At 46.0% G+C, this 13247-nt stretch overlaps 1 protein-coding gene across 2 annotated transcripts in view; it reads right to left on the bottom strand.

Annotated features, from left to right (window-relative positions):
* The window catches only part of LOC122375488 (hemicentin-2-like), a 43462-nt gene extending 36152 nt beyond the window's left edge, over positions 1-7310 (bottom strand). The window contains exons 1-2 of one of the 2 annotated variants that reach the window (XM_043354897.1): positions 7171-7310; positions 2366-2570 (exon numbers count right to left, since the gene is read on the bottom strand). In XM_043354897.1, coding sequence (XP_043210832.1) covers positions 2366-2570; positions 7171-7296 — 331 coding nt within the window. In that variant the 5' untranslated portion in view covers positions 7297-7310. The remainder of the gene's footprint in view (positions 1-2365; positions 2571-7170) is intronic. The other variant, XM_043354898.1, reaches the window with a different exon arrangement.
* Between the last annotated feature and the right edge of the window lie 5937 nt (positions 7311-13247).

The raw sequence follows: 13247 nt of genomic DNA, 5'->3' as shown, positions 1-13247 counted from the left end.
TTTGAACATGGGCCAAATTTTTCAAATGACCTTTAAAGATTAACTTTTGATTCATTCGAAGCGTTTTGATAAGAGGAACACGAGGCTGGTAAAATTAATTTCGAGTAAGTTTTAAGCTAAAAACTTGTAAGTGTTTGTGGAAAAGCAATTGGTTTTCTCATAATGCCGATGGTGGCAGTTGCTGTTATTTACGTGCTAAGCCGTTCACCTTAATAAAATCCGACAATATTATTCAGACATAGCGGTAAACGAGCTGATTGTTGTGTTAGGTTTGGCTCGGTCGATTTCAGAGTGGGAAGGATGACAGGAATTAGGGGGAGACAGGGGGCCTGGGCGGGAGTCCTGGACCTCATGCTCCGCTAGGGCCGAGCCCATCACGTGGGTTGGATTGCCCTGACACATGGATAGCCCTGGGCGGTGTTTCACGGCCCAACGCTGCAGCACGCTGCGCTGCGCTGCTGCATTGTTGCGGCGGTTGATATGAATTCGGCTCCACGCTAGCGTTGCGAGCTTCCGAGTCTGTTGATGTTTCCATGGAAATTGGAAACCCAATGCACCGGTGCGCGCAACGCACCCTGACCAAGCAAAATTTTATCACCGATGACCTCTGGTGACATGACCTCTGGTTCTGACCCGATCTTAAATTGGCTGAAGTATTTTTCTTCTTCTTTTTGCTACTTTTGACGCTGCTTCGAATGCCACTTAAATGCCCAAAGCTGAGTTATAAGAATGATGCTCAATCCCCATTTCCCCTCCAACAGGGCGTTAGAGTCTAGGCATTCCTGTGGGGCACGGGCTAACAATGACTATCTCTATTTGAATCATTGTGGCCATGAACATCTACTGCCATTCTTAAACACCGGTTTCGCTGCGCTGAGCGGTAGCCGTCCCGTTTGTTGGATTATTCAGGTGGCTGGCGGAAAGCGTTACCGGCCGCCCATCCACCGCCCGTGGGCCGGACCGAGCGGTCCCGCTGACCCTACCTGACCTGAGCCCGGCGCGATATGGGACAGGCAGACGGGGGTTCGGCTCAGCGAAGGCAGCGCCCACTGGTGCTGGGGACTTTTTTAATAGACCTACTGTACATCGCAGGGACATATAATTATAGCCAATGGATGGGTCGCGACTCGCAAATGCTCAATACGGGTGCTTTAGTAAGGGCCAGGGGGCTGTGTGTAGGGGGTACTCTGGAAAATTGCTTATGTAACAGCATTCACCTGTTTCAAAGGCGGCTATTTATTACGAGCGAGCTGAGCGAGCGAAGTCCGTAGAATAGCAGAAATTTCTGAGTATGAGCGGAGCGACGTTTTATTGGTAGTATAGTGTATACTTTAGTTTATTTGTCAATGCACATAGTGCAGTGCCATGTTTTGCCATTTTGTAACAAAATGATAAAAGGCAGCACAGCTTAAATGTAATTTAGCCAATCCCAGAGAAATTATTTTTCCGCAGAAAAGCTCTGGCTACGTGTCTGTAGAGGCGATGGAAGAGGATCGAAACAGAAAAGATTGTTGTTTTTAGATGATATGCTCGGATCAGCAAATCTCTAGCCAAATGAAGAACAGCTTTAGGTAATTACTAATTGTGTCTGCCACCATATCTCGGGAGGTGGGAGCTTTCACCATGTTACCCACAAAATGCATGACCTTATGTTTTCAAATTTGTACCAAATTTCTAATGGACCAAAGGTTTGTGTATATTTCTGCTTGCAGTGGCAGTGTGTCCTCACTGTGTATCCCTGCCAATTTCGGAAGCCCAGCTTAGGTGGCGCTACCGTACACAGAACAACTCTGAAGCGGTCCATCGATTTCTGTAGAGAGCAGCACGACAGCCAGTGTAGGTGGCAGCACATCCACTGACTGGCTGCAAATGGGCCGAGATTTCCCCAGTGCAGTGGACTATACTGTTCGATGACTCACTGCAGCCTTTATGTCAGGCCTCTATGTTTTAACGATAATTTATTCATAGGTTTTCAGTTTGTGCCCTTAAATTGCAGACAAGAGTAGACAAACAAAAACATTTGGCAGCCACATCACATCCCAGAATTGCATGAATAACAGAATGTTTACAAACATTCTGGTCGCAGTTAGGTGTGTGTCTACTATCTGCTGAAGCCAACCATATCAAATGACCACATGGGTGGCCAGGTGACCAGCTGAGTGACAGCTGGGTAGGCAAGGGGTCAACCAAGACCAACTAACTTCTATGAATACCTCACACCCCCCATATAACCGCAGGTTTGAAATAGACAAACACTATTCGTTAGAATTGTGTTTTTCTATTGAAAAACAGCCGGAGCAGTCCTTCACCGGGCTATGTTTTCCATATAGTCGGGTGACCACTAAGTTACTCTACATTCACTCACCAACCACCGACAGATGGATGAAGTGTGTGACGGGCGGGGTGGTGCTGACTTGGCAGAAGTACCGGCCGGCGTCCTGCGGCTGCACGGCCAGCACCCGCAGCGCCCAGTCCTCCGAGTGCGGCTGGTGCAGCGGCTCGAACCGACCGTCACCGGCGAACACGATCTGCCCGGTGGTGAGCAGCTCCAGCGAGCGGCCCCACGATACCTGACGGAGGTCATGAGGTCATTACACACAGTGAGCGGCCCCACGATACCTAGGGGAGGTCATGAGGTCATTACACACAGCGATCGGCTCCATGATACCTGGGGAGGTCATAAGGTCATTACACACAACGAGTGGCCTCAGCACGATACCTAACAGAAGTTCAGGAGGTCATTATACAATGTACATACAAACATACGTAGAGAGCGGTACATGATATCAGCGAGCGGCCCCACAATACCTAAGGGAGGTCATAAGATCATTACACACAGCGGGGCCCCTATACCCTGACGGATGGTTGGAAGGTCAGGATGTGTAGTTAGACGGCCCACGGTGCATGGCGGAAGTGAATTCAAAGGGACATGTTATGCAGCAAAGGCACAGCGGCGGAACACCTTCAATTAGGGGGGGGGGGGGCACTGCCGACTTTTGGTTCCATTCTTTCCATGCAACGCCCATAGGGCTAATGCTGAAATACCTAAATCAAAGGGGGCACGGTGCCCCGGTGCCCTCCCCTTTCCGCCACCTATGCCCACAGTATCTGGTGGAAGTGTTTCACCTTGTGCAGTGAAGGATAAATGTGACTATCAAAAGGTTGACCTATATGTACTTACAATAGGTACTTAATTGAGCAGCAAACGACCCCACAATACTTAGGGAAGAGGTCAGAGGGTTATTACATCCAGCGAGTGACCCACATGCAATGCTTGAGGGAGGTGATTGAAGGTCATTGTATGTAGGTATGCATGCAGTGAGTGGCTTCAAGCTGCACTGGTGGAGGTCAGAATATTATGACACGAGTGCGATGAGGCGAGAAGGATGGCTGTTATAGGTATAGGTAGTCGGAGATTGTTGTCCACTCGTGGAATGGCCCTGCTGCGTGTCGCCGGTCGCGTGATCATCTGCGCGCAGAACGGCCCTTCTCTGATGGGATCGGCCGCTGCGTGACTGGCGCGGTGTGATTGGTCGGTGCTGGGTCACGTGACCGATCTGACCTTGGTATGATCCACCGCTGGGTCTGGATTCTCGTTCTGAGGCTTGATCGGTGTGGTACGTACCTATCTTATACATATGTATAACTGCATATATGCAAATTGAAATAGGCTTAATCATTCAGAGAGGTGCGAGCGACCCTGCGGCACAGAATTGTACTGTTCAATGATCGCAGGTGGGGAGAACTTTATGTACGTACAATATAATGGGCATGAAACGTATCAATTTATAATTGAGCTACGCCTTATCTCAGAACTGAGGCTCCGCTGACGGCCGTCCTGCATGCTTGTCACAAAGTATCCTGGATAGTTATAACGCATTTCTGAAGTTTTTTTTAATCCTAAAAACTTCAACATGCTTACGTTATAGCTTTGATATGTTAACAATGCACCCAATGTTTGAAAAAGAATCCAACTTTTATTTTTTGAGCATATTTGACATTTGATAATTTGCATTTCGATTTCATATCACTTTCACTTGCCAGTTGCCTATTTACAGGCTGTCAAGATTCGCCTGAAACGAATGTATGCTAATAACATCAAGACTTTGAGAGACTATGGGCTAAGTTCGAATGAAAAGGATCTGGAGCAGCCAGCTGAATTCTATTGTATTGAAATCCTCTTTAATCTCGGCCGCAAAATATGGGCTGCATGCATAGACCGCACAGAGCGGGCTTCTAAGACGTCTGATCATGGGCGTATTTCGGCTCATTCGAAATGAAATTATGTAAATCCGTCTGTGTCAGACAGTGAGAGATAGCACACCGCTGCTGCAAATTGTGCGAACACCTATGTATTTCGACAGAATTTTACTGAGACACATTTACACGAAGACCTCCATAAAGATGAAGAAATAATGAATACATTTCAAAAGGAATAATTTTAGAGCATCCCATTTGGAAATCGTTTGACATAATGGCTCGTGGGGTACAAAAATGAGCTCAGCTGTTACTGTAGCTGCCATTTTATTTTCGCTAGAAACTACTTCTATTGCTTGTAGGATGTCTTCGAAGAGCATATCGCAGACACAGCGACCAGGCGACATTACCGCAAATATAAAAGAGCCTCCAAGTGGCGCTCAGGGGACCACCATAAACTTCGCCGGGCAGAGGTCTCACAGATTGACCAAATTCATGGCATGCTGGGGACTGGTATAGATTCACAGCCGTCCGGCCGCAGAAGATAACGACTTCTGCCAAGTGGTGGGCATATATGAATACATTATCATAGTAAAGCCGCTGTGAAATGCATTACGGCAAATCTTTTGGACATTTGCGGTAACCAATTGCAAAAAGATGAGATTATTGGAATAATGATGTACGGTTTAACATGTGATCTATGATCTATCCTCCTCTTACTTTTCTTTTCTTATTTTCTGAATTGCATTTCTCATTTAGCCGGGAAGGGAGCTGCTCTTTCTTAGTTGATGATGCAGATAAAGCACCTTTAGCCTACTATTCGCATGCTGAAATATGTTTGTTTTGTCATTTCAAACTACATTTGTCAGTTATGTCTGCCATGACAGATTGCCCATGCTGTCCTAAGTCGTGATTCACCACTCAAAAAATGTTAAAGTGATGCTTAAAGATAAAAATATGCCTAATGCAAAGCAAATAATGTTTTCAAAAATAATAACTATGAACGCTGTAACATTTACAAAAGTCAAAGCAATTGTGAACACTCACAGAAATCTGATATAACTAAATATAGCTTCGATGATAAGTGGCACTCATTACCGCTGGATAAGAGCACTTTGCTAAAGCAACAATGGGAGCGGTAATTAAAAGGAAAGTGCAATTGAGTCCACTCTTCACTGTGCATAACTCATCACACATCGCCTTCCTCTTTCCAACTGTCGAGCTAATTTCGCTGTTTGTTCTGCAACTTGGGACGTTTGGATGGCACCGGACTAGGCTCTACGTTGCCCTTGCTCCCATGAATTGTTCATAATTGCCAGACTATCGGAAGCTAATGCCTGGTTCCCGTGTCAGATTTAATGGCGCTGGAGAATACATTTACCGACACTGAAACTTTCGCATGCCAACGAACAGTCAACACTTAACATGGCAGATTAGTGTTGTCCAGCAAAGTGGGGTACCATGGCGTGCCAGAAGAGCTCATATGACGTCACAAACAGTCAACCATATCAGAAGATCATGTGGGTATAGGCCTACATGCAAAGGCCTCGTTGGTCGTTGATAAAAAATTAAGAGCGTTTCGAGTGTTCCTTTGCCTCAGGAGGGCAAATCGAACGTGCGGTTCAATCATATGAGGATAAAATGAAGCTGTCATTTCAGGAGTGGTTTATTTAAGCCATACCGTCAAGATAATCACTTTTCAGTATGCAAACTCTCGTGATAAAAACGTTGAATTGTGAACACTTCTCAACTGTGAGCTCATACAATACAAAAAATGCTGAAACTTCAATTTACTACCTGTCGGCTGCTGGAGGGGGGGGGGGGGGGTGGCAGGCATTACACTGGCTAGCGACACTATACTCAGGCGCGGATACAAGGGGGGGGCCATGGGGGCCATGGCCCCCCCCCTTGGCCGATTTTTTTCAAAAATAAAATAAAAAGTTAAAAAGTTAAAAAGCTGAAAAGGGGGCCTCCTGAAAATAAAGTGGCCGAAATCCGATGAGTTTTTTTTTTAACCTACCCACTTAGTTATTTCTTAGAAGACTAGCTGAGAAGACTTCTTTGTTAGAAGATTGGTAAAGCTTTTCATAACTTGGAGGTCTCTTATACTCACAGAGATGACCACTTTTACAGGGCCTCCTAACCTGCACAGAGGGCCTCCAAGCCTGCACAGATGTTGAAATGTTGCCTGAACAGCTAGATAAGCTCAATAGACGCAGTTTTTTTTTGGGGGGGGGGGGCAACAAGTGGGAAGATGGGGCATCCAACAGGTGGGATTATGGGGGGGGGCCTCCTGGTTTCTAATGGCCCCTCCCTTGGAGATTTTCTGGATCCGCCCCTGCACTTACTACCTGTCGGCTGCTGGGGGAGGGGGGGGGGTGGCAGGCATTACACACTGACTTGATTGACTAGCGACACTTACTACCTGTCGGCTACCAGGAGGAGAGGGGGTGGCAGGCATTACACTGACTAGCGACTCTTACTACAAGTCGGCTGCTGGGGGGGGGGGGGGGTTGCAGGCATTACACTGACTAGCGACACTTGGCTGCTGCAGGGGGAGAGGGGGTGGCAGGCATTACACTGACTAGCGACACTTACCACCTGTCGGCTGCTGGGGGGGGGGGGGGTGGCAGGCGTTACACTGACTAGCGACACTTACTACATGTCGGCTGCTGGGGGGAGGGGGGGGTGTGGCAGGCATTACACTGACTAGCGACACTTGGCTGCTGGAGGGGGAGAAGGGGTGGCAGGCATTACACTGACTAGCGACACTTACCACCTGTCGGCTGCTGGGGGTGGGGGGGGGGGGCGGTGGGGGGTGGTGGTGGCAGGCATTACACTGACTAGCGACATTTACTACCAGCGCAGACACTGACTAGCGACACTTCACACTTACTACCTGTCGGCTGCCGGGGGCAGGGGGGGGGGGGGGGGTGGAGGAGGGATAGGCAGACACTGACTAGCGACACTTACTACCTGTCGGCTGCCGACGTTCCGTATGCGGCAAGTGAGCAGAGCCGACCCGTTCACCCGGGCAGTGACGTTGGGGGACTGATGTACGTCAAATTCGGGCACCGTCAGCGCCTGGGCACGGTCCATGTCGCTGTTCAGATCTCCTGTGGAAACGAGGGGGAGTGAGCTGGGTCGTGTCGCTACCGATGTACTACACAGGGGAAGTTAATGAATGGCTGTTTGAATATGGTAAGCATCACAGCTTAGCAACTAGCTGAACTGAAGTCGACGCCGGGAAAGTCTTTACAAAGAAACGTCTGTTCAGCTTTGCAAATAAATCCAAGCTGTTTAATCTGACCTGGGAAGTGAGTTATATGCAATGAAATTCATCTCTTACGTAAATTACCAACGCTGGCTAAAATAATTCCCTTTATAGCGCGTCTCAGAAGCAGTTGCTGAATAGTTCCAGTCACCTATACAGACGTCAGGGGATAGGGGAGGCATGGTGTCCGATTCAACCACCGTATAGAGGCTCGTCGGTCGTACACCGTCGCTCGCCCGCGCGCTCTCCAGTGGTCGGTAAACACTTGCGGAGTTACGTAGGTAACTCGCTGTAATCGATCCCCGAAATTGGAAGTTTCGTCACGTCACCTGACGATCAGTCTATTACAACAACGCCAACACCAGAGGCGCGTACTAGGGTTAGCTTTTACTCTAGTACGCATAATAGTAGAATATGTCTTTACGCTCGTTGGATGCCGACCTATACATCAACAGCCGCACCATTTGATCGTAATTTCCATCATTTAAAATTCTCAATTCATCAAGTTAACAGCGCACAAGAAGTGACGGGTTGGCCTGACATCAGCTATCACCACGGTACCGTTTCATTCGCTAACTAATCCGATCGCTAAGTAGCTCAGGGCCTGCGGCGTAATGCGACTCCTCCAGATGCCAACAGTCGAGGTCTAAGTCAATTCTTGCATGCGACACTGGCACGAAATAGACTGCAAGGTGCCTGAATGTTTCCATTGGAACTTATAAAGGTTACTGTAGAAATGAGGCATACTTGTGGGACAACAATTGCACCATGGGAGAGATGAAATATGAAACAACTATCACTTATCACTATCTGGGTTTGAATATCTATTAGGAAGACCAATTTCATTGTAAGTACGCCATAAGTACGCCACACTCATTTTGATGTATTGAAGTATACACCTACAGTGTAGCTTGCGAAGCGAATGCACCCAACGCATCTTTTTGAACAATGTTCTAAAGTTCATAGTTTGTTTGCTATGGCTAAAACAATATTTATTCCGAGATAACAGTATCAACATTCAAATGATTTCATTTTCCCCACTTATGTAAAATTTGTTGTTCCTGTAAGAGATTAGTTATGTGATAGATTTATGATTTGTTGCTGCGAAGGTACGGACTACATCAATACAGCACTTATTAATTAATGAAGCAAATGTGAAATCATTAATTAACTTTAAGCAATTAAATCACCCAGCTGAGGATTCTGAAGGATTGTGTCTTAACTTTGCCTGGCAGTATCGCAGCTTTTACAAATATTACGCGTCAGGGACTTGGGACGCTTGGGACGGCCATGAAATCATACTTCTCAACTGTTGAAGTTTTGTGCGGTTTGCAAAGTCATCCAGCTCCATCAAGCCATAACCAGCCATTTAGCTGACGTGCTGGGTGAAAAGTCTCCAAACCAGGAGCCACAAAGAGTCGTAGCTGCTATTAAAACTACACCGAAAACCACTAGCTTTGGATGTACTTTTCGCCGGGGAGGCCCTACCGCAGCAGGCTCTTCTGTGGGCATTTGCGCGCTACAATTTTGTCACCATCTGATTATCAAGACTACCCATCGTCGAATAACCCATGAAGCACTGTGAGGGTACTTGAAGTGTGCCTCCGCTCTGATCGAAAATGTACATACGCTCAATGTGAGCTCGTTTACAACGACGAAGGAAATCACCCCATACCAGGCGCCATTCAAACAGCAATGGTCGGATCTATGGCGTGGCGCTCTCCCCTGCAAAATACGGGTACAGGATACGACTGATACAGTGGGCTGATACTAGGAGGCCGGTTATAAACTCCCAATGTCGTCTCTTCGGGACCGGATCCGGTGTTCTATGGATGTCTATTGGCGAGACAACCATTCGTGATAGCAAGAGTTGGTCGAAAATCGATGTTCGTCGCTGGATGTGGAGACTCGGTTCCTTATTTATGGATTTCTCCTGAGCCGGTCGTGGATAACCCCTCCAATATAGATGCTGTGGAGCTCCCCAACGTGTGAAACGACTGTCCAGTCGACTTAGTTCTTAAGTTCCATTTTCACAGTTCGTCATAACCTGCGATTTTATTGACCAAGCTATCATCAAACTCCGAGTTTGATATTGCCGTCGAAGCGATAACGGTTGGCGCACCGGTGTCCGGCGTCCGGCGGTGGGTGCAGGTTAGGTTCGGATCAGTCGCGGACGGCAGCTCTACGTCGCAGATCGGTGACCGCGACTGGCTGACCGCGACCGACGGAGCAATAACGCCCACTCTCAGCAATCACCCCCTACCACCGCTGACGGCCGCCGCCGCACGCAACCCGACCGTCGCCGCCAGCACCTGAGGCCTGTTTCACTAACAAATAAAGTTTGTAATTACAAAGAAAAACTTGAGTTTAAAAGAAATAATTACCAACATTTGAAATTTGGATTACACGAAACCTTCGGGCATGAATTTTGAGTTTAAAATTTACCAACTTTTTTACAAGAAAAAAGTTTGTAAGAAACATCGAAATCGCAAACTTTCTGTTTCACGAAGAACAAAAACTTGAAAGAAAACGTTGTACTTACAAACCCGAAATTCCAGTGGCCCTTACGTTTGGAATTTTATTACTTTTTGTGCAATGATGCAAAGCAATCAATTATTTAAAACAAATATGATATGCTGAGTCATTATATGCTCTTTTTCACTTAGCACATTCCCTACGAACCAGCTACGAGCAATAAATAAATATCGTCATGTTTTGTCATTCGCGCGCTATAATTGCATTCAACAGTCTTCTGCTGTCAAATGTTTTACGTATTATTTTCTTTCAATAATAAGATATTGTGAACTATCATTTATACCATTCAGAAACAGTATCATTATTTTTAATCTATTACTGCAATTTCTGACATGAAAACTAGACATAGTTTGATAAAAAGAAGCAATATCTGTAACATGTTATAGTTCTTGATTAAAAACAATTTTACTGTTTACAAGTTTATTTACCAACTCTTTTTATCGGAGGTGCCGCTGGTGATGAAGTTTAGTGAAATCCGATTTTACATAGTTTGCAAAAATGCTTATGAATTGTAAAGTTCAAACACTTGTAATCGCAAGTTTTTAGTGAAACAGGCCTCAGGTCGTAGCCATCAATGGCTTTCTTGATGACCAGTAAACCGGGGATATAGCCCAATGTGCAAGCAGTAGCCCCAGTTGAGCCGTCCCACGAGGCTGCCCGAACAAGCATCAGAGCCTTACATACATCCCTGACTGCTCCCGAAGCCAATATCACTGATTGCGGGTCATGGTCTGCCGGATCGAAGGCACCCATCAGTCTCCAAGGATTACCAGAACTTCAGAAATCACAGATTGATCAACAAAATGTTTGTTCGTTGTTCAAATGTCAGATGAGATTACTATAGGCTAGACGCCGCCGCATTGAGCCGAATGTGATTTGGGTGTAGACGGTAATGGAAACACACTTCGCATGGATGTGTAGCAAAACAAAAGACAATGAAAGAAGTATGCAACGAACGGATGGGACAATAATAGGTACTCATCACATTTTAGTTGTTCTACCGGCTACACCTGATGCAATTTCGGACCATGTCACAAAAATGCTCTTCTCAGAAGTCGGATTTTCCCAAAGTTTCTCGAATTAAGCCACTTGAACACAACTCTGACCAGGAGCAACTTGTGTTTTGAGAAATGAGACGACCGCTGAGAAATCACCGGCCATCCATTAAGGCCCCAGCTCGGGCGTTAACCTGGGATGTGGTCCAGCTTTGAACCAGACGGGAGGGAGGGGCTACTTCAGTCCACGGAAGCTCGGCAGCGCGCTACGTAGTAAACAGTGTGAAGCTGAAATTGACGGGAAAAGTGCTACGTTTTCCTTCAATGAATAGGAAGGTTATGTAAAAGTCATCAACGTAAAATGTTGCATCGTGAAGTTGTTTTAAAAATGAGAGTACATTGGGACACTGACAAAAGGAAGAGAATAAACAGTAACTACTAATTATATAGTATATTTTCTCCAATCGGCAACAGAATATACCTGGATATAAAGCTCATGAGAGGCATGAGAAGGAGCTCATGAAATTTAAAACTTCTAAGACTTCCCTTAGATTACATGGTTTCAGCGCATTGCATGCGAGCATCAAGTTCTGAATTACTGTGAGCACAAAGCTGTCAGACCTTGTTATCCGGATACTGACTTAAGCGCTAAATCTAAGCGCACAAATATCAAACTTTTTATACAAGTGTATTTTTTTTTACGAACAGAACCGAGCAACGTGCAGTAGTCCGTTGATTGGAAAAGTCAAACTGGTTAGTTAATTCACGCCAGTGGCGCAGCCAGGATTTCATTTCGGGGGGGGGGGGTCATCGCCTCCAAAGCGGGCCCCCTAGTGTGCGGGCCCCCCACCCATTTTTCAGAATCTCTCCATATTTCATACACATTCTGCTGAGCGGGCCCCCTTTACCTGCACGATAACCCTGAGCGAGTTTGAATCAGAACATTTGGATAGAACAATAGCTCGGTAATCACCCGGTGTTCAATTTTTGCGCAAATTGACCACGACAAAAATATGTTCTATGACGTAAAAATTCGTATCTTTCGAGGCCGAAATGTGCCTCTTCCGCAAAATGCATAGCATATATGCAATCGAAACTGTTGCCTGCTTCCGTCGGACAATATTTAACTAGTCCCATGTGCCTGTTCTAAGTCATCTATTGGCTACTGTAGTAAATTGTGCTTTTACTCTTCTTCATTACGTGAATTCGCTCACAAGAATTTTTAATCCTCGCGGCACAGGGGGAAGGGGGTGATGCCTGATGCAATCCCCCCTAAAGTTTTTTTTTTCGCAAATAACTCGCGTAAAAGCGGCTGATCGCGACGTAACTTTTAGTACCATCGCGTTGATCAATTTTACACCTACCCTAGAAATTTCATGACCCTAGCCCAAATGACCTAAAGGTCAATTCAAGGTCAAATTCCGACCTAAAGGTCGGAAAGGTCGGAAAGTAACCTGGCCGACTTTCCGAGACCATGTTTGGCCAGAATCGCGGTTCGGCGTATGCCAGCTCGCATTAGCGGCGCGTTTGCAGTCCTTTCGTGGTTTCAAGCGTGCAAACATGTGATTTGATGTTGCTCCCATGCATAAGGGTGGACGTCAATGTCACCTGAAGGGCAGGTCAAGAGAAAGGTACCGCCTCTCATGGAAAAATTATGAAAAGCTAATTGATCAAAAACAAGGTGGAACAAATCGCTGAAGAAAATGGCATTTGTTCATGACTTATCTACTTAATTACACGGGTTTTGCTGCATAAACTGGTACGTTTAACAATTGAAAATGGCATAGTTGAAAAGAGCATTCAATTTGGTCCAAGATCCATTCATCGCTTTTGCATGAAGAGCAACAATATTCTTAAAAATATAAACGTTTTAAACCTCTACATAGTAATTCATCGATGGCCTCCATTTTCAATAGGTAGCCTACGTCAACCTATGCTATAAAATATACTTAGCATGTTCTATAGTAGAACGCATGGCTATCAGTTATCACTAGACACGAGCACCTCTATCATTTTCTCCGATGTTTCTTGTCCTTGGTTACCAAAATATACTGTACTGTACTGTAGGTACCTCGATGCGATGGATATTTTTTCCCAAACCAAAATACTTAGCCGTCAAAAGGCAATCGACCGAAATGGATATATAACCCACGGACACAAGACCAACCAAACGCCCACCGATCGAAAATACCCCTTATTCGCGTTGCGGAGCAAGCGGGTCACCCTAGTGGGCTCCATTCACCGAG

The sequence above is a fragment of the Amphibalanus amphitrite genome, unplaced genomic scaffold, assembly GCF_019059575.1.
Source record: "Amphibalanus amphitrite isolate SeventyFive unplaced genomic scaffold, NRLGWU_Aamphi_draft 001852F_arrow, whole genome shotgun sequence".
Taxonomy (NCBI): Eukaryota; Metazoa; Arthropoda; class Thecostraca; order Balanomorpha; family Balanidae; genus Amphibalanus; species Amphibalanus amphitrite.
The sequence above is the reverse complement of the archived record's forward strand: the minus strand, read 5'-3'. Positions and strand labels throughout refer to the sequence as shown.